Genomic DNA, 23,330 nt, shown 5'->3' with positions numbered 1-23,330 from the left:
CTTTATATTTTATTTTAATTTGTAAACCATCCTGACTTGTATTAGAAGAGCGGTATATCAACCTTTATTTACATGATATGGAGGGGCATTTTCAAAAGAAACGTCTATGTTTGGATTTGGAAGTCTTTGTAAAACTTCCAAATCCGGGGGCGGGGAAAACCGTATTTTTTGAAAAAAAAAAGATGGACGTCCATCTTTCATTTCGAAAATACCATCAAAGACGTCCAACTCCAAGGACGTCCTTAAATTTGGACGTCCCTAGACATGGACGTCTTTGACTTTCGGCGATTTTCAAAACCAAAGACGTCCATGTCAAAAATGTCCAAATGCAAGCCATTTGGACATGGGAGGAGTCAGCCTTTGTACTGCACTGGTTCCCCTGACATGCCAGGACACCAACCAGGCACCCTAGGGGGCACTGCAGTGGACTTCATAAAATGCTCCCAAGGAACATAGCTCCCTTACCTTGTGTGCTGAGCCCCCTAAACCCCCCCAAAAAACCACTACCCACAACTGTACACCACTACCATAGCCCTTACGGGTGAAAGGGGGCACCTAGATGTGGGTACAGTGGGTTTTGGAGAGCTCACTATTTCCTCCACAAATGTAACAGGTAGGGGGGTATGGGCCTGGGTCCGCCTGTCTGAAGTGCACTGCAGTACCCACTAAAACTGCTCCTGGGACCTTCATGCGCTGTCATGTACCTGAGTATAACATCTGAGGCTGGCACGAAATATTTTTAAAGATGTTTTTTGAGGGTGAGATGGGGTTAGTGAACACTGGGGGGAGTAAGGGAGGTCATCCCCGATTCCCTCCGGTGGTCATCTGGTCATTTCAGGCACCTTTTTGTGGCTTATTCATAAGAAAAACACGTCCAGGTGAAAACGTCCAAGTGTTTGTCATGGACGTCCTTGCTTTTTTTGATTATGGGTCAAAGACGTCCAAGTGTTAGGCACGCCCAAGTCTCGCCTTCGCTACGCCTCCTACACGCCCCCCTTGAAATTTGGACGTCCTTACAACAGGCTGCAGTTGGAGATGTCCAAAATCGGATTTCGATTATACCGATTTGGACGTCTCTGGGAGATGGAAGTCCATCTTCCAATTTATGTCGAAAGATGGATGTCCTTCTCTTTCGAAAATGAGCCTGATCGTAACAGAAAGCATTTTCCATAAAGATAACTACTACTACTACTATTACTATTTAGCATTTCTATAGCGCTACAAGGCATACGCAGCGCTGTACAAACATAGAAGAAAGACAGTCCCTGCTCAAAGAGCTTACAATCTAATAGACAAACCACATCTCAAATCTTGAACAGCTGATAGTAATAGGTATGTAACCCTGGTAAGCCCTGAAACCCATAGAGAGGATCCATGCTGCCTGTCCATACAGAGCCTGCATACTGTAGGGAAGACACATCCTCATGGATCACGGGGAAGACAATGCAATCTTAAGCCTGTAAGCAAAAGCAGAGGACAGACTCCCTGTTGACTTTGAAACTGTAGGGATTTGGGGAAGATATATTATAAGTACTGACACAAAGCTGATCTTACAGGGAAGCTGTTTTGGGTTTCTACCACACTCTAAAGCATCTTTAAAACTTAAGAAAGAGCTGATTCTGCAGGCCAAGAAGATTAAATACAAATACAATAGACGGAACTTAGTTCGTTATCTGCTAAGAAATTGTGCTCTATTTTGGGAAAACAAGACTACGGACTGAGCATGTTTACCCGAGACATCCTAGCAAATCAAGGGTCTGCAAAATCCTTCATGCCGCGAGAGCACAGGTATGTTCCTTGATTGTGTGACATTGTTTGGGTGTCTTTGTTCCAGAGTTCAACAAACAGATGTGTTTAACCTAAGCTTTTTCCAGCTTGAAAAACCCTGGCATTATTTGCAGCTAGAGTTAAGATTCATGACTGGCTTCCCTGTTCCTGGTTACAGGAAGCCTGATAGTCGACATAAGTATTACATTTTTGCTTGATTTTAGTCACTCGGTCAGTATCAAATCACTAGTGCGGCTCCATTATTTAAAAAGCTTATGGTCTATTCAATTTTTCATCTGCAAAACTTGCCAGTTCAATAAAATCTTTGCTACATGGGCTAAATGAAAATATTTCTGCACAACACGTGGAAAATACACAGTAGCACAATATGTGGTGAAGGATAAAGGGCTGATCCATTCTGCACAGTTTTCCTGGTCTCCGCTTTTAGGGGTATGCATGGCTGCTTTCTTTATTTCATTTGCTTCACATTAGGCGTTGTTCCATTTTTGGAATATGCACCATGGTACCTGAAGGTAATTCTCCTTGTGCTTCTGCTGAAAAATTGCAAACAGTGTTATTATTATTATTAACATTTGTATAGCGCTACCAGACGCACGCAGCGCTGAACACCCGACATAGAGAGACAGTCCCTGCTCTATAGAGCTTACAATCTAAAAATACACACAGACAAGACAATTAAGGGTGAGGGAAATACTGGGTGAGAAGGAACAAGGGGGGAGGCAATTGAGTAGGAGCTAAAAAGCAGCAGTGAAAAAGTGGGTTTTCAAAACACCCAGGGAGAATCTGCTACAGTACAAGGAGAAAAAAGCCACAGACAGGATCCCCCTTGTAGTGACATACAATCCAGAGCTGGAAAAACTGAGGAAAATCATAAGAGATCTACAACCTCTACTCCAGGAGGATGAATTAGGGAAGAGAGGTTGGTGGTTGGGAGGCGAGGATAGTGGAGGGCAGACTTATACGGTCTGTGCCAGAGCCGGTGATGGGAGGCAGGAAATACTGCTGGGCAGACTTGTACGGTCTGTGCCCTGAAAAAGGCAGGTACAAATCAAGGTGAGGTATACATATATGAGTTTATCTTGTTGGGCAGACTGGATGGACCATGCAGGTCTTTTTCTGCCGTCATCTACTATGTTACTATGTTACTGGCCTTCCGACAGCCACCCAACTTAAAACACAAGCTAATCAGAAGTAAACTTCCATCACAGACTGAAAAGGAACAGAAGGGCACACTTCCCTGTAATTTATCCAGTTGCAAACTATGCCAAAATATTTCACAGGACCCCAAAGTCATCCACAAAGGAAAGATATTCAACATAAAGGGATCTTTCACTTGCTCATCTTCCAATGTGGTATATATCATTCAGTGTAAAAAATGTAACGAAGGATGCTATATTGGAGAAACAGGCCAGATGCTTAAGACAAGATTCAATTTACATAGACATCATATGAACAATACTGGTGCCAGCAGGGTTCCCACGCCTGTTGGTCAACATTTTACAGGACCAGAACACTGTACCAGTGACTTCACAGTGAGAATCCTGAAAGGTAACTTTAAAACCATACAAGAACGTAAGACCTTTGAAGTCAGAATGATTGAATATTTTAACACCCAACAGAAAGGACTTAACAAGGATCTGGGGTTCCTAGCCCATTATCTAATATAATAAAACGCACCGTGAACGTTCTAATGAGGACAACGTTCTGAAGCCATCTGACGTCAGTCCCTGGTTCGTGGGGTTCGTGGAGTTCGTGGCGTTCGTGGTGTGAAGCCATCCAGCCGTCTCTGCCCCGCCCTCGCGCCTAAACAAACAAATACGGAAGCGAAGCGTCAGGGAAGGAGGCGGCGCTCCCGACCTCTAGCCTTCCCTTCGCTGTGTTCCGCCTTCAAAACAAGGCGGAACACAGCGAAGGGAAAGCTAGACGTCGGGAGCGCCGCCTCCTTCCCTGACGCTTCGCTGCACGAACCGCCACGGAGGTAAAGTTAAAAAGAATAAAAAATAAAAAAAAAGGGATGTATGGATGCGAAGGGGGGGGGGGGCATGGATGCGAGGCATGGATGCGAAGGGGGGGGGCATGGATGCGAACGGGGGGGGCATGGATGCGAACGGGGGGGGGAGAAGAGGGCGGGCCAGGCTGGGACATGGGAGAGAGAGTAGCATGGATGCGAGGGGGGGGGGTCATGGAAGGGCGAGAGGGGACTTGCTGGAAAAGGATGAATGGAGGCGGCAGGGGACAGAGGAGCATGGATGGGCATGGATTGGGAGGGCAGGACTCAGGGAGAGGGGAATTGCTGGATAGGGATGAATGGAGGGGACAGATGGGCATGGATGGATATGGATTGCAGAGCAGGCCTCAGGCAGAGAGGGGAAATGCTGGATAGGGAAAAATGGAGGGGCCAGGTGACAGATGAGCTTGGAAGGGCAGGACTCAGGGAGAGGGGAATTGCTGGATAGGGATGAATGGAGGGGACAGATGGGCATGGATGGATATGGATTGCAGAGCAGGCCTCAGGCAGAGAGGGGAAATGCTGGATAGGGAAAAATGGAGGGGCCAGGTGACAGAGGAGCATGGATGGGCATGGATTGGAAGGGCAGGACTCAGGGAGAGGGGAATTGCTGGATAGGGATGAATGGAGGGGACAGATGGGCATGGATGGATATGGATTGCAGAGCAGGCCTCAGGCAGAGAGGGAAAATGCTGGATAGGGAAAAATGGAGGGGCCAGGTGACAGATGAGCATGGATGGGCATGGATTGGAAGGGCAGGACTCAGGGAGAGGGGAATTGCTGGATAGGGATGAATGGAGGGGACAGATGGGCATGGATGGATATGGATTGCAGAGCAGGCCTCAGGCAGAGAGGGGAAATGCTGGATAGGGAAAAATGGAGGGGCCAGGTGACAGAGGAGCATGGATGGGCATGGATTGGAATGGCAGGACTCAGGGAGAGGGGAATTGCTGCATAGGGATGAATGGCGGGGACAGATGGGCATGAATGGATATGGGTTGCAGGGCAGGCCTCAGGCAGAGAGGGGAAATACTGGATAGGGATGAATGGAGGGGGCAGGTGACAGACAAACATGGATGGCCATGGATTGGGAGGGCAGGGCTCAGGGACAGAGGGGAATTGCTGGAAAAGGATGAATGGAGGGGGCAGGGGACAGATGGCCATGGATTGGGAGGGCACGGCTCACACTGTCTCTCTCATATACAATGTCTTTCTGACTCTCACTCTCACACACTCTGTCTCACACAGTATCACATTCACTCTCTATGTGCCACACAGTCACTCACACACTCGCTTGGTGTCATACACTCACTCTCACAGAGAATCTGTGTCTCACACACACTCTGTCTCTTGCCCACACACACACACTCTCACACTGTGTCTCACATACACACTTGCACACACTCTCATTCTCACACACACTCTCTCACAAACACACTCACACCCAGAGTCACTCTCTCTCTCACACACTCACACTTTCACTCTGACTCTCAAACACTCACTCTCACATACACTCACCCAAACATACACACTCCAAGGAAAACCTTGCTAGCGCCCGTTTCATTTGTGTCAGAAACGGGCCTTTTTTTACTAGTAAACCATAAAGCTGTATGTCTCTGTTGATCACCCCACCCCTCACCTATCCACACCCATCCTGTTAGAATATCAATGATATGCTTTGATGTCCCCATGCATACCTCCAACCCACCCCCATCCTCCCACCCTGTCAGACTGTCATAGTAATGCTTGAATGTTTTCACTTATATACATTGTCAGCTAGCACATTTGCTTATTTCCGATCTGACGAAGAAGGGCAACCTTCGAAAGCTAATCAAGAAATGTATTAAGTTATGTCCAATAAAAAAGGTATCATCTTATTTTCTTTTCCATGTTTTATTTTGTTTGATTTCTATTGATAACCTTAAGAGTGGACTAACATGGCTACCACACTCCTCAGCATAGATTTGAAACAGGTAGAGATGGAGCTAGGCGTACAAGCTCAGGAAGTCCATTCCAGGCATAAGGTGCCGCGAGGGAAAAGGGACTAAGCCTGGAGTTAGCAGTGGAGGAGAAGGGGGACGACAAGAGAGATTTGTCCGGTGTTTATTGTTTCCGAAAAGAAGCAAAAGAAAAAGGTCATTGATTTCATTTTGCAGTGGCTCGTGCGCATGCCCAGGCAAACCCAGAAGTGCAGAACACATTGGCACCATTCCACTGCACCTTTAAATATAAGCCTTTCAAATTTTTGTCACTGGAAGGCTTATGTCTAAGCAACAAAACAGGCTCCGGCGTGTGCGTTCATTTTCAGCTTCGCTCAGACTCGCGCACACGTGTTTCTCACTCCCAGCACTTAGAAACTTGCAGGGGCTTCCTTCCACTTCCAAATCCAATCCAAACCGGCAGGTTTCAAGGAGAAAGTCATGGGAAATCCTCTCTTCAAACACCCCCCCAACGTGAGCTCCCAGCTGGTGATACGTTTCTAGCGGTAAGGGCGGTTTTTGTCCTCTGAGCATGGGGAAGGAATAGGACATGACCTCATTTGCATGTGTTTGACTACATTTAAATCTTGGGCACGCACATTCCTTCCTGCGATAGATCCCTCTGAACATCCTGTGCAGATTATCTCCAGCATTAGCTCGGCGCGAATCCACTCTAGCATCGGCCGACTGGAGAGTAGCTATAGATGACAAAGAAGTATCTTTGTTCAAATTATATATCATTTATTTTACTTCGATGCTATGTTTCTTTGCATACAGGTCCAGCGCTTCAGACACTGAACTTCTATGTACAGTATGACATCATCAGCGCATCATGGGAACACAACCCAATAGTACTCTGTTGCGGCCTCCAGTTCTCATCCTGATTGGCATTCCTGGGATGGAAGATTTTCATGGCTGGTTTGCTCTCCCTTTGTGTGTCATGTACTGTGTAACGGTTATCGGGAACTGTACCATCCTGTTCATTATAAAAATGGAAGCCAGCCTCCATCAACCCATGTACTTCTTCCTGGCAATGCTCGCATTCAATGATTTGATTCTGTCCTCTGCCGCATCTCCGAAAATGCTTGGCATATTTTGGTTCAACTCCCGAGAGATTGACTTTGATAACTGCCTGATCCAAATGTTTTTCATCCACACATTTTCTATTTCTGAATCGGCCATCTTGTTGGCAATGTCCTTTGATCGTTACGTTGCAATCTGCAGTCCGCTGAGATACGCCTCCATTTTGACCAATGACATCATCGCAAAGATTGGCTTGGCGGCTGCCCTTCGTGCCATAGTGTTGGTAATCCCCTGTCCAGTTCTTATTACCTGGCTGTCCTATTGCAAATGTGTGATTCCTCACACCTACTGCGAGCATATGTCAGTGCTAAAACTGGCCTGTGGTGACACAACCATCAATAGAATGTACGGCATGAGTGTCGTTGTCTTAGTAATTGGATTCGATCTCATTTTCATTGTTCTGTCCTATGTTATGATTTTAAGAACTGTCTTCAGCCTGTCCTCAAAGAATGCCCGTTTAAAAGCATTAGGGACCTGTGCAGCTCACACAGCTACCATCCTGTTCACCTATGTACCTGCTCTTTTTTCTTTCCTGACCCACCGGATTGGTAGAAATGTGCCACCCCATGTTCACATCATTCTAGCAAACCTCTATCTCCTCATTCCCCCTCTGGTAAACCCTGTGGTTTACAGCGTCAAGACCAAACAGATCCGTGAAAGGCTGCGCAGATTCTTATGTCATGCAAAGAAAATATAAACCTTGTTAGTGGTTGAAACTGTAAGAGAATAAAGGTCATTTTACATTGCTACTGGCCGATAGGCAAAACGGCCGCTGACTGGTTAAATAACATTTTGACGCCTAGCCGCTAATATTCAGCGTGAGATAACTGGTTACCTCATGCTGAATATTCATGGTCAGCGCCAAAAAGATAGCCGACTATATTGCGTGAAAACCGGCAGAATTCAGCACTGACTGGCTACGTTTAGAGGCCAAATCAGACCGTCTAAATCACAGTCCTATCTTATGGGCACTATAAACTTAACTAGCCAATGCTGAATATTCACTTAGCCAGTTAAGTTTGAGCAGGCCAAAAAAAAACCCCGGATAGTCAATGCTGGTCACCGGAAATGACCCGGAATTGAATATCCGGGATCAGGGTCGATCGCGAGGCTTATGCGGGCTGCCTCCCGCGGTCTGAATGTCAGGCCCATAGAATTTTATGCATTTGAGCTCCTTTGCACATCATCCTTACACAGTGCCGTAGCGAGGGTGCCTGACACCCGGGGCGGGTCGCCGCTGCGCACCCCCCCCCGGGTGCAGGGCACGGCGCACTCCCCCCCGAAACGCACCCTACCTTTCAGCGGGGGGCAGGCGGGAGGGCCGATCCGCCCCCCAGTGCACGTCACTGGGAGCTGCGTTGGCTCTGCTGCTTCCCTGCTTTCTCTGCCCTGGAACAGGAAGTAACCTGTTCCGGGGCAGAAAGAGCAGGGAATCAGCGAGCCGACACCCCCCCTCCAGCGTGTGCACCCGGGGCGGACCGCCCCACCGCCCCCCCCTTCCTACGCCACTGTCCTTACATACTGATAGTCTGAGGATTCAACCTGTAGTTCTATCTTCAAATGAACCTTGCCTAATTGCTCTTTTCTAGAATGTAATTGTGACAGCGTATACATTCCATCCAGGAGCGTAGTCAGACCTGCCATTTTGGGTGGGCCCCGAGTTAACCTGGGTGGGTCCTTCTCACCCCACCCCAATACATCCATACAGTTTTTTAAAAACTTTCCCTCTGCTCCTGCTATCACCATCTTGCTCCCCTTCCGTCCAGCATCTTCTCCTCTCCCCTAGCCCCCCTTCCCCCCGCCCAGCATCCTTGCTCCTGTCTCCCTCCTCGGTCTACTTCCAAGCTGTTGCCAGCAGTGATTCCTATAAGCAACCTGTTCCAGCCTTGCGGACCGCATCCCCGCCAGTGAAGAAAAAGGGCATGATGTCATCGAGGGCGGGACATGGTAGAGGAAAGCCTGCAGGGCTGGTGCAGGTGCTTACAGGAATTGCTGCTGACAATGGCTCAAAGGTAGGTAGGGGGCAGGAGGGTTCAGAGAGAGAAGACGGGCATTTTATGTTGAAATTCTGGGAGCTTGTAATCTATTAATAAAGACTGTGTTTCTTACAAGGTCTGCCTTGTTGGCTTTCTTTCCCAAAAATGGACAGCCTTTTATCAGCTGCAGTAAAAGGGGGTCTTAGGGTTACCATATTTTGTACCCCAAAAAGGAGGAAACATGCCCCGCCCCACCACACACCCTGCCCTGCCCCCTTTCACACCCACCCCACGCCCTGTCACACCCTCGCCCCGCCCCCTGTCACATTTCCCCTCCCCCCTGTCACATACCCTGTAGCCCCCCCTTCCTGTCACCCCCCTCCCCTTACCTTATTACTGCCCTGGTGGTCTCCCCCTGTCACATACCCTGTAGCCCCCCCTTCCTGTCACCCCCCTCCCCTTACCTTATTACTGCCCTGGTGGTCTAGTGGCCTCTTCGGGGCAAGAAAGAGCCCCCTCTTTCCTGCCCGGAGCGCTGCCCTGCATGCATCCTTCCTGTTGCTGATCCTCGGCGCCGAGTCAAAATGGCCGCCAAGAGTTGAAGTCTCGCGAGGTCACTTCAACTCTCCGTGGCCATTTTGAATCGGCTCCGAGGATCAGCAACAGAAAGGATGCATGCAGGGCAGCGCTCCGGGCAGGAAAGAGGGGGCTCTTTCCTGTCCCGAAGCCGGAAGAGGTCACTAGACCACCAGGGCACTAGTAAGTAAGGGGAGGGGAGGCTAGCAATCTGCCCATTTGTCCAGATTTCTGGACAAATGGGCAGGCTGGCGGATGGGCCATCCTATAGGACGGCCTGCTCACCAGCCTGCCCGTTTGTCCAGAAATCCGGACAAACGGGCAGATTGGCAAAACTCGTCCAGTTGCCCGACATGCCCTCAAAAAGAGGACATGTCCGGGTAAATCCGGACATGTGGTAACCCTAGGGGGTCTCAGACACGTCATGAACACGCGCTGATCCTAGCACAGGCCCCCTTTAACCGCAGCTTAGTGAAAGGGTCTCTTAGTGAGGACTCTTTTTCGTAGAGCAAAAGATATTTCCTGTGAAAAGTTAAGGAGAAAATTGGATGGTCGTAAGCATTTTGCTACAAGTCCATTTACACAGCTATACTCAGTAGGACCACATAAAGAGAAAGGGAGAGACCGAATTAAGAGGTAGATAGCTGAGGTTTTTTTGGCCGAAACGTATTTTTCAGACGCTTTACTACTTCTCTTCAATGCTGCACATTTGCACCAGCTCTGCAGCTTTTATACTGGGCTTGAATAATGGGGACAGTATCCAAGACATCTCCCCACCCCACCCCACCCCCAAGCATCCAGCTTGCCTACTACCAACATTTTTCAGCAATGCTCCCCGTTCCACGCGCAGCACCCAAGAGGCAGGCAAAGTTCCGAAGTCTCAATACATGATTGAGACGATGGTGCACGGATGAGGCATTTTGATTTATTAGGAACTGGGTAACATTCTGGGAAAGGGGGAGCCTGTTCCGAACGGATGCACTCCACCTTAACCGGGATGGAACCAGGCTGCTGGTGCTAACATTCAAAATGGAGATAGAGCAGCTTTTAAACTAAAGTGGGAGGGGGGGGGGGGGGGAAAGCTGACAGTCGCCCAGGAGCGTGTGGTTTGGTGTGGAGTATCCTCGGAGGATGCTACTGAAACAGGATCTTTAGAGAATCCGGATAGAGAGGGAGTGTTTAATGGGACAGCAGAGTAAAGGATTGCAAATTATCTCTGTCAACTTCAAAGCAGCTTGTGGAATTAGAAAAGGTTCAAAGAAGAGCGACCAAAATGATAAAGAGGATGCGAAAGCGCAAAACCCTTACGAGAGAAGCTACGCTGGCTCCCACTCAAGGAACGCATCACTTTTAAAGTATGCACACTAGTCCACAAAATTATTCATGGTGAAGCCCCAGCCTACATGTCTGACTTAATAGACCTACCACCCAGAAACGCTAAAAGATCATCCCGAACTTTCCTGAACCTCCACTTCCCAAATTGCAAAGGCATAAAATACAAAGTGATGCACGCATCAACCACTTCTTATATGAGCAGGCAATTTTGGAACAATCTTCCACGTAACCTGAAGACGACCAACGAGCTGACCGACTTCTGCAAACTATTGAAGACTCATCTCTTCGAAAATATCTATCAAAAGGATCAAAACACATGAACTCTACGCACACTGTTAGTAATACATCAACACATTCTCATCTGTACTCTCATTTTAACATACTTAAACCTTAATCTACAGGTAAAATGCTATACCCGAATGTTTTTCGCTCTATTGTTCTATAGTCCTATCAGTATCCGTTGTTCTTCCTTTGTTCCATTGTTTTGTTCCATTGTACTATTCTCTTAATGATACATAGACTCTGTCTTAAACTCAATGCATAACAATGTAACCACAATCGAGTTGTAACAAATTGTACTTCCATTAATACAATGTATTGTAAGCCACACTGAGCCCGCAAATAGGTGGGAAAATGTGGGATACAAATGCAATAAATAATAATATGAAGAAAGGCTAAAAAGAGGTCAGGACACTTCAGCTTGGAAAAGAGATGGCTGGGGGGAGGGGAAGAGATATGATTGAGGTCTATAAAATCCTGAGTGGTGTCGAACGGGTAAAAGTGAATCAATTTTTACTCTTTCAAAATGTACAAACACCAGGGGGACACTCAATGTAATTACATGGAAATATTTTAAAGATAAATAGGAGGAAATATTTTTTCACTCGAAGAATAGTTAAGCTGTGGAACTCGCTGTTGGAGGATGTAGTAACAGCGGTTGGCGTATCTGAGTTTTTAAAAAGTTTGACCAAGTTCCTGGAGGAAAAGTCCATAGTCTGTTATTCAGATGGACATGGAGGAAGCCACTGCTTGCCCTGGGATTGGTAGCATGGAATCTTGTTACTAACTGGGGTTTCTGTTTAATAAAGACGCAGGCTTTTCCACACAGTGACCGGGTTTTGCCTTCATCACTCACTGTCACAATACGATACACAATGAACCTGCATCATGCTTGATTTATCATTAACAGAGTACGAAATAAGCAATATCCTTGCCTCAAATAACCAGGACTTCAGCCACCTAAAATATGTACTGATTGAGGGGAATAATCGAACGTCGCCGGCGAAATAGATCGCCGGCGATCTATTCTGCCGGCGGTGCAACAGCTGGCCGGAACCGTATTTTCAAAAAAGATGGCCGGCCATCTTTTTTTTCAATAATACGGTTTGGCCCGGCGCAATGCCTTGGATTTCGCCGGGTTTGAGATCGCTGGTTGTGTTTTTCCGCGATAATGGAAAAAACTGCTGGCGATCTCAAACCTGGCGAAATCCAAGGCATTTGGCCGTGGGAGGAGCCAGCATTTGTAGTGCACTGGTCCCCCTCAAATGCCAGGACACCAACCGGGCACCCTAGGGGGCACTGCAGTGGACTTCACAAACTGATCTCAGGTACATAGCTCCCTTACCTTGTGTGCTGAGCTCCCCAAATCCCCCCAAAACCCACTCCCCACAACTACACACCACTACCATAGCCCTTAGGGATGAAGGGGGGCACCTACATGTGGGTACAGTGGGTTTGGGGGGGGGGTTTGGACGGCTCACATTTACCACCACAAGTGTAACAGGGGGGGGGGGGGGGTTGGGCCTGGGTCCGCCTGTCTGAAGTGCACTGTACCCACCAAACACTGTTCTAGGGACCTGCATACTGCTGTCAGGGTGCTGGGTATGACATTTGAGGCTGGCATACAGGCTGGCAAAAAAGGTGTTTCTTTTTTTTTTTTGTGGGAGGGGTTTGGTGACCACTGGGGGAGTACAGGGAGGTCATTCTCTATTCCCTCCGGTGGTCATCTGGTGAGTTGGGGCAACCTTTTGAGGCTTGGTGGCGAAAATAAAAAGACCAAGTAAACCCGGCGAAATGCTGATTATCGCTGGGTTTTATTTTTCCATTATCCTCGAAAGCCAGGCCATCTGGTAGCCACGCCCATGCCCGCCCATGTCCCGCCTTCGCTTCACCGGCAACACGCCCCCTTGAACTTTCGCCGGTGATGCGAAGGGAAAGCGGCGATGCTGTTAAAAAGCACGCTTTCGATTATACGCTTTTCGCCGCTTTTGCTAAATCGCCGGCGATCTCCCGATTTGTGTCGGAAAATCACCGGCAAAAAGTTTCGATTATAAGCTGGATTGTCACTCACTGTCACGACTTGCAGAACTCAACATATAACATATAATATAGTTTTGAGTACCCTCAGATATAACCCACTTTTTCAAATGCAGACAATAAAGCCGCTAATCAGTGGTATAGCACTTCTTTCATTGGGTTACTCTCAACGTTTGTGGGAGGGTATTTTTTTTACATAACCACTTTGCAGTAATAAACATCGTGAACACTGTGTACTTAACGTGAAGTCGCCTCGCTGGTAAAGTTGCCTCGCTGAAAGTAGAAACAAACTGAAAGTGTCCAACAGACACCTTCATAGGCGGTCGGTGGCCCAACTGTTTGGGGAGGCTAAAGGGGGCGGGGTTAGGGGTGGGGCCAGGGGTGGAGCTTAAATCCATAATTGTCTGATAACACATAGAAAAAAAAATAAATAAAAATAAAAGTCACAATTAATACCTTTTATTAAATTTCGATATTAGCTATGTATCATATGTCAAAGAAAAAAGTGGTTGCTCAAAGCATATACTAACCACACTCGCTCAACTGCAAAACACTATGCACAACTTTGTGCAAAAACACACTCAGAACCTTACTGTACCATAAATATTACACTGGGCAGAACCTAATACACCAATATACCACCCATACGGAAAATGCAGACTGTCAACAATATGAAACAAGGGATCATATCATCACAAGTCTCATATAGAGCCACAAAACATCCTAATTCATGTTTAATGTGGGATAAAATGCCATAAATAAGTAAATAAATATAAACTTTTAATGTTGAACACCTAATTCTCAAAGTGGACATATTCCAAACACTATAATGAAAATAAAATGATCTTTTCTACCTTTGTTGTCTGGTGACTTTTTCTGGTCATGCTGGCCCAGTATCCGTTCTACTGCTATCTGTCCTCAGTGCAGGTCAACCCAGGACACCTCCAGCCAACCCCCCCCCCCTGCTTTCCCAGCAGTAAGGTAAACAAACCATAAACCAATTTCTACAACTGCTAGAGGGCTTTCACTGCAGCTCCTGCTGTGAGGATGGAGGTAAATCAACAATTTAATCCCCTCAGAGCAGCTGGATTCCACAGCTGATCCATTCTGCTGCAGCAGGGGGGGAGGCTTAACCTCTCCAAGCCTCTTATACCGGGCGCCTTCCCCTGAAACCGCCCGACTCCGCGGGTTTCACACGCTTTCATCAGGGACAAGGGTTAAGGCCACGATCTCTCTTCCTTTAGATCCTCTTGAACACCGCGAGACCATATGCGATGATTGGAAGTAGCTTATATATAGGCGCCAAGAATATCTTCATGGTGACGTCACTACAACAACAAACTTTATGTGATACATATGAACATGAACAAAGAACTCAGCATAGTTGTCAAACAGAACTAGTAAATATGTATATGTAATGATTGGTGGTGGAGATGAAAACGGTAACGGAATTCAAACATGCGTGGGATAAACATAAAGGAATCCTATTCAGAAGGAATGGATCCTGAGGAGCTTAACCGAGATTGGATAGCAGAGCCGGTAGTGGGAGATGGGGCTGGAGGTTGGGAGGCGGGGATAGTGCGGGGCAGACTTATACAGTCTGTGCCAGAGCCGGTGGTGGGAGACAGGGATAGTGCTGGGCAGACTTATACGGTCTGTGCCCTGAAGAGCACAGGTACAAATCAAAGTAGGGTATACACAAAAAGTAGCACACATGAGTTGTCTTGTTGGGCAGACTGGATGGACCGTGCAGGTCTTTTTCTGCCGTCATCTACTATGTTACTGTTACTATGATAGTGTTCCACTCCATATTCTCATTGAGACCTCCTGGATTAACAGTTCTTAAAGTAAAAATCCACCATGGTTCACGACGGGCTAATGCTGCTGCACGATTTTCACCTTTAAATGACTGGGGAACATGATCCACAATGAACCACTGTAATTCAGAGAACTTATGATGAAATTGCTCACAGTGCAAGACTGTAGGTGCCGTAACACTTTTTGTAGCTAATCTGCTTTTGTGTTCTGTTAAACGAATTTTCATCTGTCTTATCGTGCGTCCCACATAATACAAATGACAAGGGCATACAATGATATACACGACAAACGATGATGTACACGTAGTCCTATATTTAAGTTTAAACGTCTGCTGAGCAGGGGCGTAGCCAGACAACAGATTTTGGGTGGGCCTAGATAAGAAGTTGGTGGGCACCAAATGTTCTCCCCCCCCCCCCCCCCCCCCCCCCCACCAAAAAAATATCTCAGCTGGCAGGAAAAAGCTTCTTTCCACCTTGGCAGTCTGCAGCAGGCATGCGTTGAAAACGGAGCATGCGCAGGTGCCAGTATTGTGGAATTTTGCTACTATCAGGGGAAAGTCTTCAGCTGACAGAGCTTGGGATCTCCACCAGCTACCGCTAAACATGAGCTACTGTTGGGTGGGCCTGAGCCCTAAGCGGGTGGGCCCTGGCCCACCCAGGCCCACCTGCTGAGTTTGATAATGAGTCCATTGCTGCATAATAATTGTCTGGCTACAAAACTGACAGTCCCCACATGGCTGGTGCAGACCATCTTCCTCAATATTGTGGTCATCTTGAACCATAGATGTATGTACTAAATAATCCCTGAGGTTAAGCCCTCGAGTGTAGGCTATGCATGGTTGCTCAGAAAAAAATTGGATGAAAGGTTAAAAATCTGCCAATGTCTATATAACATTTGTGCCGCACGAGGGGCCTTGGTTGAAAATCCTAAGACACAAACCATCTTATTCGTGCATTCCTTGGGTTTATCTGCTAATAAAAGAGATCGCTGAGCATACCAAGCCCGTTTAAATGCTTGACGGATGTACTGGTCTGGATATCCACGACGGAGTCTTAAAAATTGTCCAATAGGTAGTGACCACTTCAATCTGTGCAGATTACCATTGGCAGTTGTTCATTTACGGGAGTTAATGTCGCACTATACTACTCTGTTGTTGTTGCTGTTCATACATTGCGTTCCACTGTTAAACACTCATTGTGTGGAGACTGTTTTCCATCATATGTTTACATGAACCTTTATGCTGCATTAGGGTTACCATATTTTGTCCCCCAAAAAGGAGGACACATGCCCCCCCCCACCACACACCCCACCCAGCCCCCTTTCACACCCTCGCTCCGCCCCTGAGACATTTTCCCCTCCCCTCTGTCACATACCCCATCACCCCCCTCCCCTTACCTTACTACTGCCTTGGTGGTCTAGAGCCCCCTCTTTCCAGCCCAGAGCGCTGCCCTGCATGCATCCTTCCTGTTGGGATCTCGGCGCCGATTCAAAATGGCCACCGAGAGTTGAAGTCTTGCAAGGTCACGTCAACTCTCGGCGGCCATTTTGAATAGGCGCCGAGATCACCAACAGGAAGGATGCATGCAGGGCAGCTCTCCGGGCAGGAAAGAGGGGGCTCTTTCCTGCCCCAAAGAGGTCACTAGACCACCAAGGCACTAGTAAGTAAAGGGGAGGGGAGGCTAGCAATCTGCCCATTTGTCCGGATTTCTGGACAAATGGGCAGGCTGGTGGGCGAGCCGTCCAGAAATCCGGACAAACGAGCAGATTGGCAAAACCCGCCCGGTTGCCCGGACATGACCTCAAAAAGGGGGGGCAGGGGGGACAAAATTCCATGGACGCGGCGCCACAGTCCCACCCGCCCTCCGTCGTTGACCGTCTGCCCCCTGCTTTGAAATCGCAATCTCACCTCTGTGAAAGCAGCGCTGCAGGCAGCAGAACGCCTCCCTTCAGGCCTCCTTCCCTCCTTGTGTCCCGCCCTCATCTGACGTAGCTTCCGCAAGGGTGGGACACAAGGAGGGAAGGAGACCCAAAGGGAAGCATTCTACTGCCTGAAGCGCTGCTTTCACGGAGGTGAAACTGCGATTTCAATGGAGGGGGGAGCGGCAGCGACCTCTGGGGGTGGAGGGGGATCAGTGGCTGCGCGACCTCGGGGGGAGGGGGAGCGGTGGCAACCTTGCGGTGGAGGGGGGAGCAGTGGCGACCTCGGGGGGTGGAGGGGAAGCAGCAGCGGCGACTTCGGGGGGCGGGGCAGCGAGGGTGACAGGGGCGGGGCCCCAGGGGCAGCCTTGCCCCGGGCCCAACCCAGTCTCTCGGCGGCCCTGACTATGGCTAATGTTCCTGCAGAGGCCTAGTGCCTTATAGGCTTCAGACTAGAGAGTTTCACGGGGACAGAAATCTTATCCATCCATGCCCGTCCCTGCTGGAATCTTACCCATCCCCGCAAGAATTTAATGGAACATAAAAGCAAATTCCAGTCGGCTCTCTAAGTCTGTCTCTGGATTTGAGCCACAGCACTGGAGGCAAGGAAGGAACGGAAGTTGGAACTTGGAACACTCTGGTGCGCACATGTAAGATTTGTCTCTGATTCACTGGCATTGTGTGCTGAGAGGTTGCCTCATGCACGTGCCAGTAGGCCAGGTGACATCTGATGCTCGTGCCTGTGTCAGAGCTGAGGTATGCGCATCAGCCCGGGGGCAAAGAGGATTAATTGTAACATAGAAGTGACAGCAAATAAAGACCTGAACGATCCATCCAGTCTGCCCAATAGTCACTCATTATCAATTCATGATTAAATCAACGAGTGTGATATTATATACTTGATTATGGTCTTTCTTTTGTGTTTCTGGAACATAGACCATAGAAGTCTATCCGGCCCTATCCTTATGTTCCAACTGCTGGAGTTGTCGTCAAAGTCTACTCCAGTCAATTCGTCTTCTCATTTGCGGGACACAGATCGTAAAAGTCTGTCCAGCACTGTCCTCATGCTCCAACCACTAAATTTGCTGTCTAATCCCTTTCCAGCCCATCCTAAACCAGATTGCCATATATGAGACACAGACCGTACAGGTCTCCCGGTATCAGCCCTAGTTCATCACAGCCAGAGTCAACATCTAAGTGTCACTCGACACATCCACACACATGCAGCCATTTAAGGTTAGTTTTTTTATATCTTCCATTTTCTAAGTAGAGATCCTCTGTGTTCATCCTATGCCTTTTTGAATTCCGTCATCATTTGTGTCTCTACCACCTCCTTAATGAAAGATTTTCCGCATTTGTGCTGTTAAAGCAAGGAGGAAGAGGAGGAGACAGCACTCAAAGAACTTGGTGCTCGGTAGATGAGAGGCTGGCGCAGGTGCAGCTTACACTTCTACGAGAATCCCGCAGGAAATGTTTCCATCCCCACGGGAATACTTATGTACTTACTTATTCCCATGCAGGTCTCTACTTCAGAGTTGAATTTAGACAAGGACGACACAGAAAGACTTTGCCAAGGTCTGCTGCAATTCCCCCCCACCAACCTGCTGATGCAATAGGTGGGCAACATCTGCATGTTGCGGTACTTGCAATCGAAGCGACCCTCCTTATGCCGCACATGGGACAGTGTTTTTGTTCTCCTAATCGTAACACCTGAGTCAAACGACATTGTTGTGCTAAATGTTGAAGGCCATTTTCACCCAGGAAACAGTTTTAAAAGCCTCTGCAATGATATGAAGTTATCTGAATGTTGTCTGGAGCAGTTGTCTGAATATCTACTGCCTGAGGAACAGATAGCAACCAGATCGGAGCTGCTGTCCTAAACTCGTTAAAACACAGCCTGGCCTACTCCTGCTTGGCTTCTGCATGTGTTCCACTTCCCCTGCATCAGGTCCCTGCCAGTCTTTGTCATCCCTTCAACTCCAGTGTCCGAGTAAGAAAGGACCATGATGCAGGTTGTAGCTGTCATCTGTGCTGGGGAAGTTTGATGATCTTAATCCTTTCAGAACATAGTAACATAGTAGATGACGGCAGAAAAAGACCTGCAAGGTCCATCCAGTCTGCCCAACAAGATGAACTCATGTGTATACCTTACCTTGATTTGTACCTGTCTTTTTCAGGGCACAGACCATATAAGTCTGCCCAGCACTATCCCCTCCTCCCAACCACCAGCCCCGACTCCCACCACCGGCTCTGGCACAGACCGTATAAGTCTACCCAGCACTAGCCCCGCCTCCCAACCGTCTCTGCCACCCAACCGTCTCCTCTCCACCACCTCCCGCGGCATACTAGTGTGCATTCTCTTTCACTTACTTTGATAGGTACAAAATCATCAGTTTGGGTATTCTAGCATTTGTGCATTTTATCTTACTTTCACATCATTTTTCCTGCTGCTGATAAACAAGCTTTTCATCTCTTATAATACCTGAGCCTTGCGTCTTTTACTTATCAGTGTATTTTGGGCTTTTGAACTTGTGTCTGTAGACAGAGGGAAAATCATTGTCTTCCAGGCGTTAAATTATTTAAATACACCTTATAATGATCATTTACGTTCCCTACCTGCCTCTCCTCTACTGAAGGTGAGGTCATCCGTATTAGCCCTACATATTTCCACCAATTGAAAATACCTGCGTCCCAAGACATCGTAGCAACGGCAGAACATTCCCTCCACGTGCAAAAGATGTTATTGCTTTTTCATAAGAAAGAAAAGAAATTGCTGAAATCAGAATGTACAGAATATCTAATGACAAGTAATTTATGGGACCCCCCCTCCACTAACCATGCAAAGCTAAAACGAGGGGCTGCACATATCTGGATCCCTCCCCCCCCTCCCCCCACTATCCTGTCTCACACCTACATACATAGTAACATAGTAGATGACGGCAGAAAAAGACCTGCACGGTCCATCCAGTCTGCCCAACAAGATAAACTCATATGTGCTAGTTTTTTGTGTATACCTTTCCTTGATTTGTACCTGTCTTTTTCAGGGCACAGACCATATAAGTCTGCCCAGCACTATCCCCGCCTCCCAACCACCAGCCCCGCCTCCCACCACCGGCTCTGGCACAGACCGTATAAGTCTGCCCAGCACTATCCCCGCCTCCCAACCACCAGTCCCGCCTCCCACCACCGGCTCTGGCACAGACCGTATAAGTCTGCCCAGCACTAGCCCCGCCTCCCAACCGTCTCTGCCACCCATTCAAGGCTAAGCTCCTGAGGATCCCTTCCTTCTGGATTCCTTTATGTTTATCCCATGCATGTTTGAATTCCGTTACCGTTTTCCTCTCCACCACCTCCCGCAGGAGGGCATTCCAAGCATCCACCACCCTCTCCGTGAAAAAATACTTCCTGACATTTTTCTTAAGTCTGCCCCCCTTCAATCTCATTTCATGCCCTCTCGTTCTACCGCCTTCCTATTGCTGGAAAAGGTTCGTTTGTGGATTAATACCTTTCAAATATTTGAACGTCTGTATCATATCACCCCTGTTACATAGTGATGGGAACAATGGCAGCAGCTCACTAAAGTACATGGAGATGCCCCAAGGGACACCTGCTTTACCCCACTGCTCATCCCTACCCAGGGGCGTAGCCAGACACCCAATTTTGGGTGGGCCTGGGACCAGGATGGGTGGGCAGAATAACTTTGCCCTGTCCCACAAGTGATTTGGTCTCTCCCTCTCTCGCCTGCATGCCATTTGGTCTCTCAAACATCCTTCCTCTCTCGCATGCAGCAACTAATACACACTGCTCATGTTGGCCCCACAGCCTTCCCTCTGATGCAACTTCCTGTTTCCGCATAGGTGGGAATACATCAGAGGGACGGCTGTGGGGCTGGTGCGAATAGTATGTATCAATCGCTGCTCGCTGCAGGCGAAGATCTGCTATTTACAAGGTATGCAGGAGGGACAGTTGTTGGGAGTTTTTGGCTGGTGAGGCTTAGGGATTCCTGCCAGCCACATCATAGGTGTGCTGCTACTGGGTGGGCCTGGGCCCACCCTTGGCTACGCCACTGCCCCTACCTCCCAGCAACTGTGCACATGCGCCACAGAAAGGCCAAAATGCCCCCCTCTGTCCCCATGGCCACCTCAGCTCACACAGCATCTGTGCCAGTGCAATGCATATGCAGACCCTCAGCCCCCTCTCCCCGCCTATTACTACTTGTCACAGCCTATGTGAGAAGTATTTCAGAACATATTGTCAAAAATAATAATGTATGTGACACCAAGAAAGTGGGAAATAGATGCCGAAGTATTCAAGGATGTGTAGTAGGATTCCATGGTCAACCATACCAAAGGCGCTTGACATGTCGAATTGTAGAAGTAGTATGTTTTTGCCGGTTGCAATCGTTTGTTTGAATTTCGTCATGAGCGTAACTAATACTGTTTCGGTACTGTGATTAGAACGAAATCCTGACTGGGAGTCGTGTAGTATTGAGAATTTGTTTAGATAGTCTGTGAGTTGTTTAGTTACCATTCCTTCTGTTATTTTGGTTATTAAGGGAATGGCTGCAACTGGTCTATAGTTGATTAATTCGCTCACATTTTTCTTTGCGTCTTTGGGTATGGGGGTGAGTAGAATGTTTACTTTCTCCTTTGGGAAGAGTCCATTTTGTAGCATAAAGTTCACGTGTTTCGTTAGATCTCTGATGAAGTGTTGGGGGGCCGATTTCATAAGGTTATTTGGGCATATATCTAGTTTGCAGTGAGATTTGGCGTATCTTTTAAGCATTTGGGAGATAAGTGAAGTTTCTGGAATCCAATGGATTACAGGACCCGAAGCAACATGGTTTCACTAGAGGCAGGTCTAGTCAGACAAATCTGGATAATTTCTTTGACTGGATCAGAGGGAGAGATTTGGATCGAGGGAGAGTGCTAAATGTGGTGTACTTACATTTTAACAAAGTCTTTGACACGGCTCCACTTAGATGACTAACAAATAAACTTAGTGCCCTAGGTATGGGTCCTAAAGTGACTGACTGGGTTAGGAAATGGTTGAGTGGAAGGCAGCAGAGGGTGGTGGTAAATGGAGCTGATTCTGAGGAAAAGGATGTTACTAGTGGTGTGCCACAAGGTTTGGTTCATGGGCCGGTTCTTTTTAACATATTTGTAAGTGATATTGCTGAAGGGCTGTCTGGAAAGGATTTCCTCTTTGCAGATGATACCAAAATCTGCAATAGGGTAGACCTCCCCTGTTGGTGTGAATAACTTGAGGAAGGAGCTAACAAAGCTTGAAGAATGGTCCAAAATTTGGCAGCTAAGATTTAATGCTAAAAAATACAGAGTCATGCATTTAGGCTACAAAAACAATACAGTTTAGGAGGCAAAGAAATTTTGTGCATGAAAGAAGAACGAGACTTGGGTGTGATCGTATGTGATGATCGTAAGATGGCCAAACAGCTAGAAAAGGCAACAGTTAAAACTAGAAGGATGCTTGGGTGCATAGCGAGAGGAAAGGCCAGTAGGAAAAAGGAGGGGATGATGCCCCTGTGTAAGACTCTGGTGAGACCTCGTTTAGAATATTGTGTACATTTCTGGAGACCCCACCTTCAAAAAGATATCAACAGGATGGAGTCGGTCTAGAGGGCAGCTACTAAAAGGGTCAGTAGTCTTTGTCATAAACATATGGGGACAGGCTTAAAAATCTCATTATATACACTTTTGAAGAAAGGCGGGAGAGGAGATATAATAGAGATGTTTAAGTACCTCAACTGAAAGGAAGCTCTGGAATGAGGGGGCATTGGATGAAGGTGAAAGAGGATAAACCGAGGAGTAACCTGAGAAAATACTTCTTCACAGAAAGGTTGACGAATTTGTGGAACGGCCCCCTGGTTGACGTGGGGCAAATAAAAACTGTAACTGAATTCAAGAAAGCTTGGGACAAGTCCATAGGATCTCTAAGGGAGTGAAAGGGAGAGAAGATGGCATGGATGGATGGGCAGACTGGATAGGCCATATGGTCTTTATCTGCCTTCAGTTTTCTCTGTTTCTGTAGAGGAGATGATGAGGAACAAAAGAAAGAGAACTGTTCAGGAAAATTCCCAGTGAGCAAACAGAGGTTTTTAGAGCAATTACAGAGCCTGCAATACCTATTTGAAATGAGATAATTAGTGAGCCCCAAGGGAACCAAATGACTTTACATTTTTTTGGGTTCAGTATGAGTTAGTGAGATTTGACCCATTTGCTGATACTGTCCTGGAGCTGTTATTATTATTATTATTATTATTATTACATTTGTACCCCACATTTTCCCACCTATTTGCAGGCTCAATGTGGCTTACAGAGTGTTGTTATGACAGAGTCATGACAGGATATTGGATACAATCAAAAGTAAGCAGAAGATGGATGAGGAGTTAGAGAAGATGGTGTTAGAATAGGATAGTTTAGGAGGTGATTTGTGTCTTTAAGGGGTCTTTTTGTAGGCTCTATTAAAGAGATGTGTCTTCAGAGATTTGCGAAAGTTGCTTAGATTGTCCATAGT

General features: G+C 47.4%; 2 protein-coding genes across 2 annotated transcripts in view; both read left to right on the top strand.

Annotated features, from left to right (window-relative positions):
• LOC115468279 (E3 ubiquitin-protein ligase TRIM39-like) overlaps positions 1-23,330 on the top strand; it is a 1,086,936-nt gene that overhangs the window by 843,068 nt on the left and 220,538 nt on the right. The gene's annotated exons all lie outside the window — the stretch shown is intronic.
• Positions 6,608-7,555, top strand: LOC115468302 (olfactory receptor 52K1-like). The gene has a single exon (XM_030199936.1). The coding sequence runs from the start codon at positions 6,608-6,610 to the stop codon at positions 7,553-7,555; it is 948 nt and encodes a 315-aa protein (XP_030055796.1).

This window comes from Microcaecilia unicolor, chromosome 4 (genome assembly GCF_901765095.1).
Source record: "Microcaecilia unicolor chromosome 4, aMicUni1.1, whole genome shotgun sequence".
NCBI classification, from domain to species: Eukaryota; Metazoa; Chordata; class Amphibia; order Gymnophiona; family Siphonopidae; genus Microcaecilia; species Microcaecilia unicolor.
The sequence above is the reverse complement of the archived record's forward strand: the minus strand, read 5'-3'. Positions and strand labels throughout refer to the sequence as shown.

Coding starts and splice junctions, on each gene's coding strand:
- LOC115468302 (XM_030199936.1), top strand. CDS start 6,608: ATGGGAACACAACCCAATAGTACTCTGTTGCGGCCTCCAGTTCTCATC.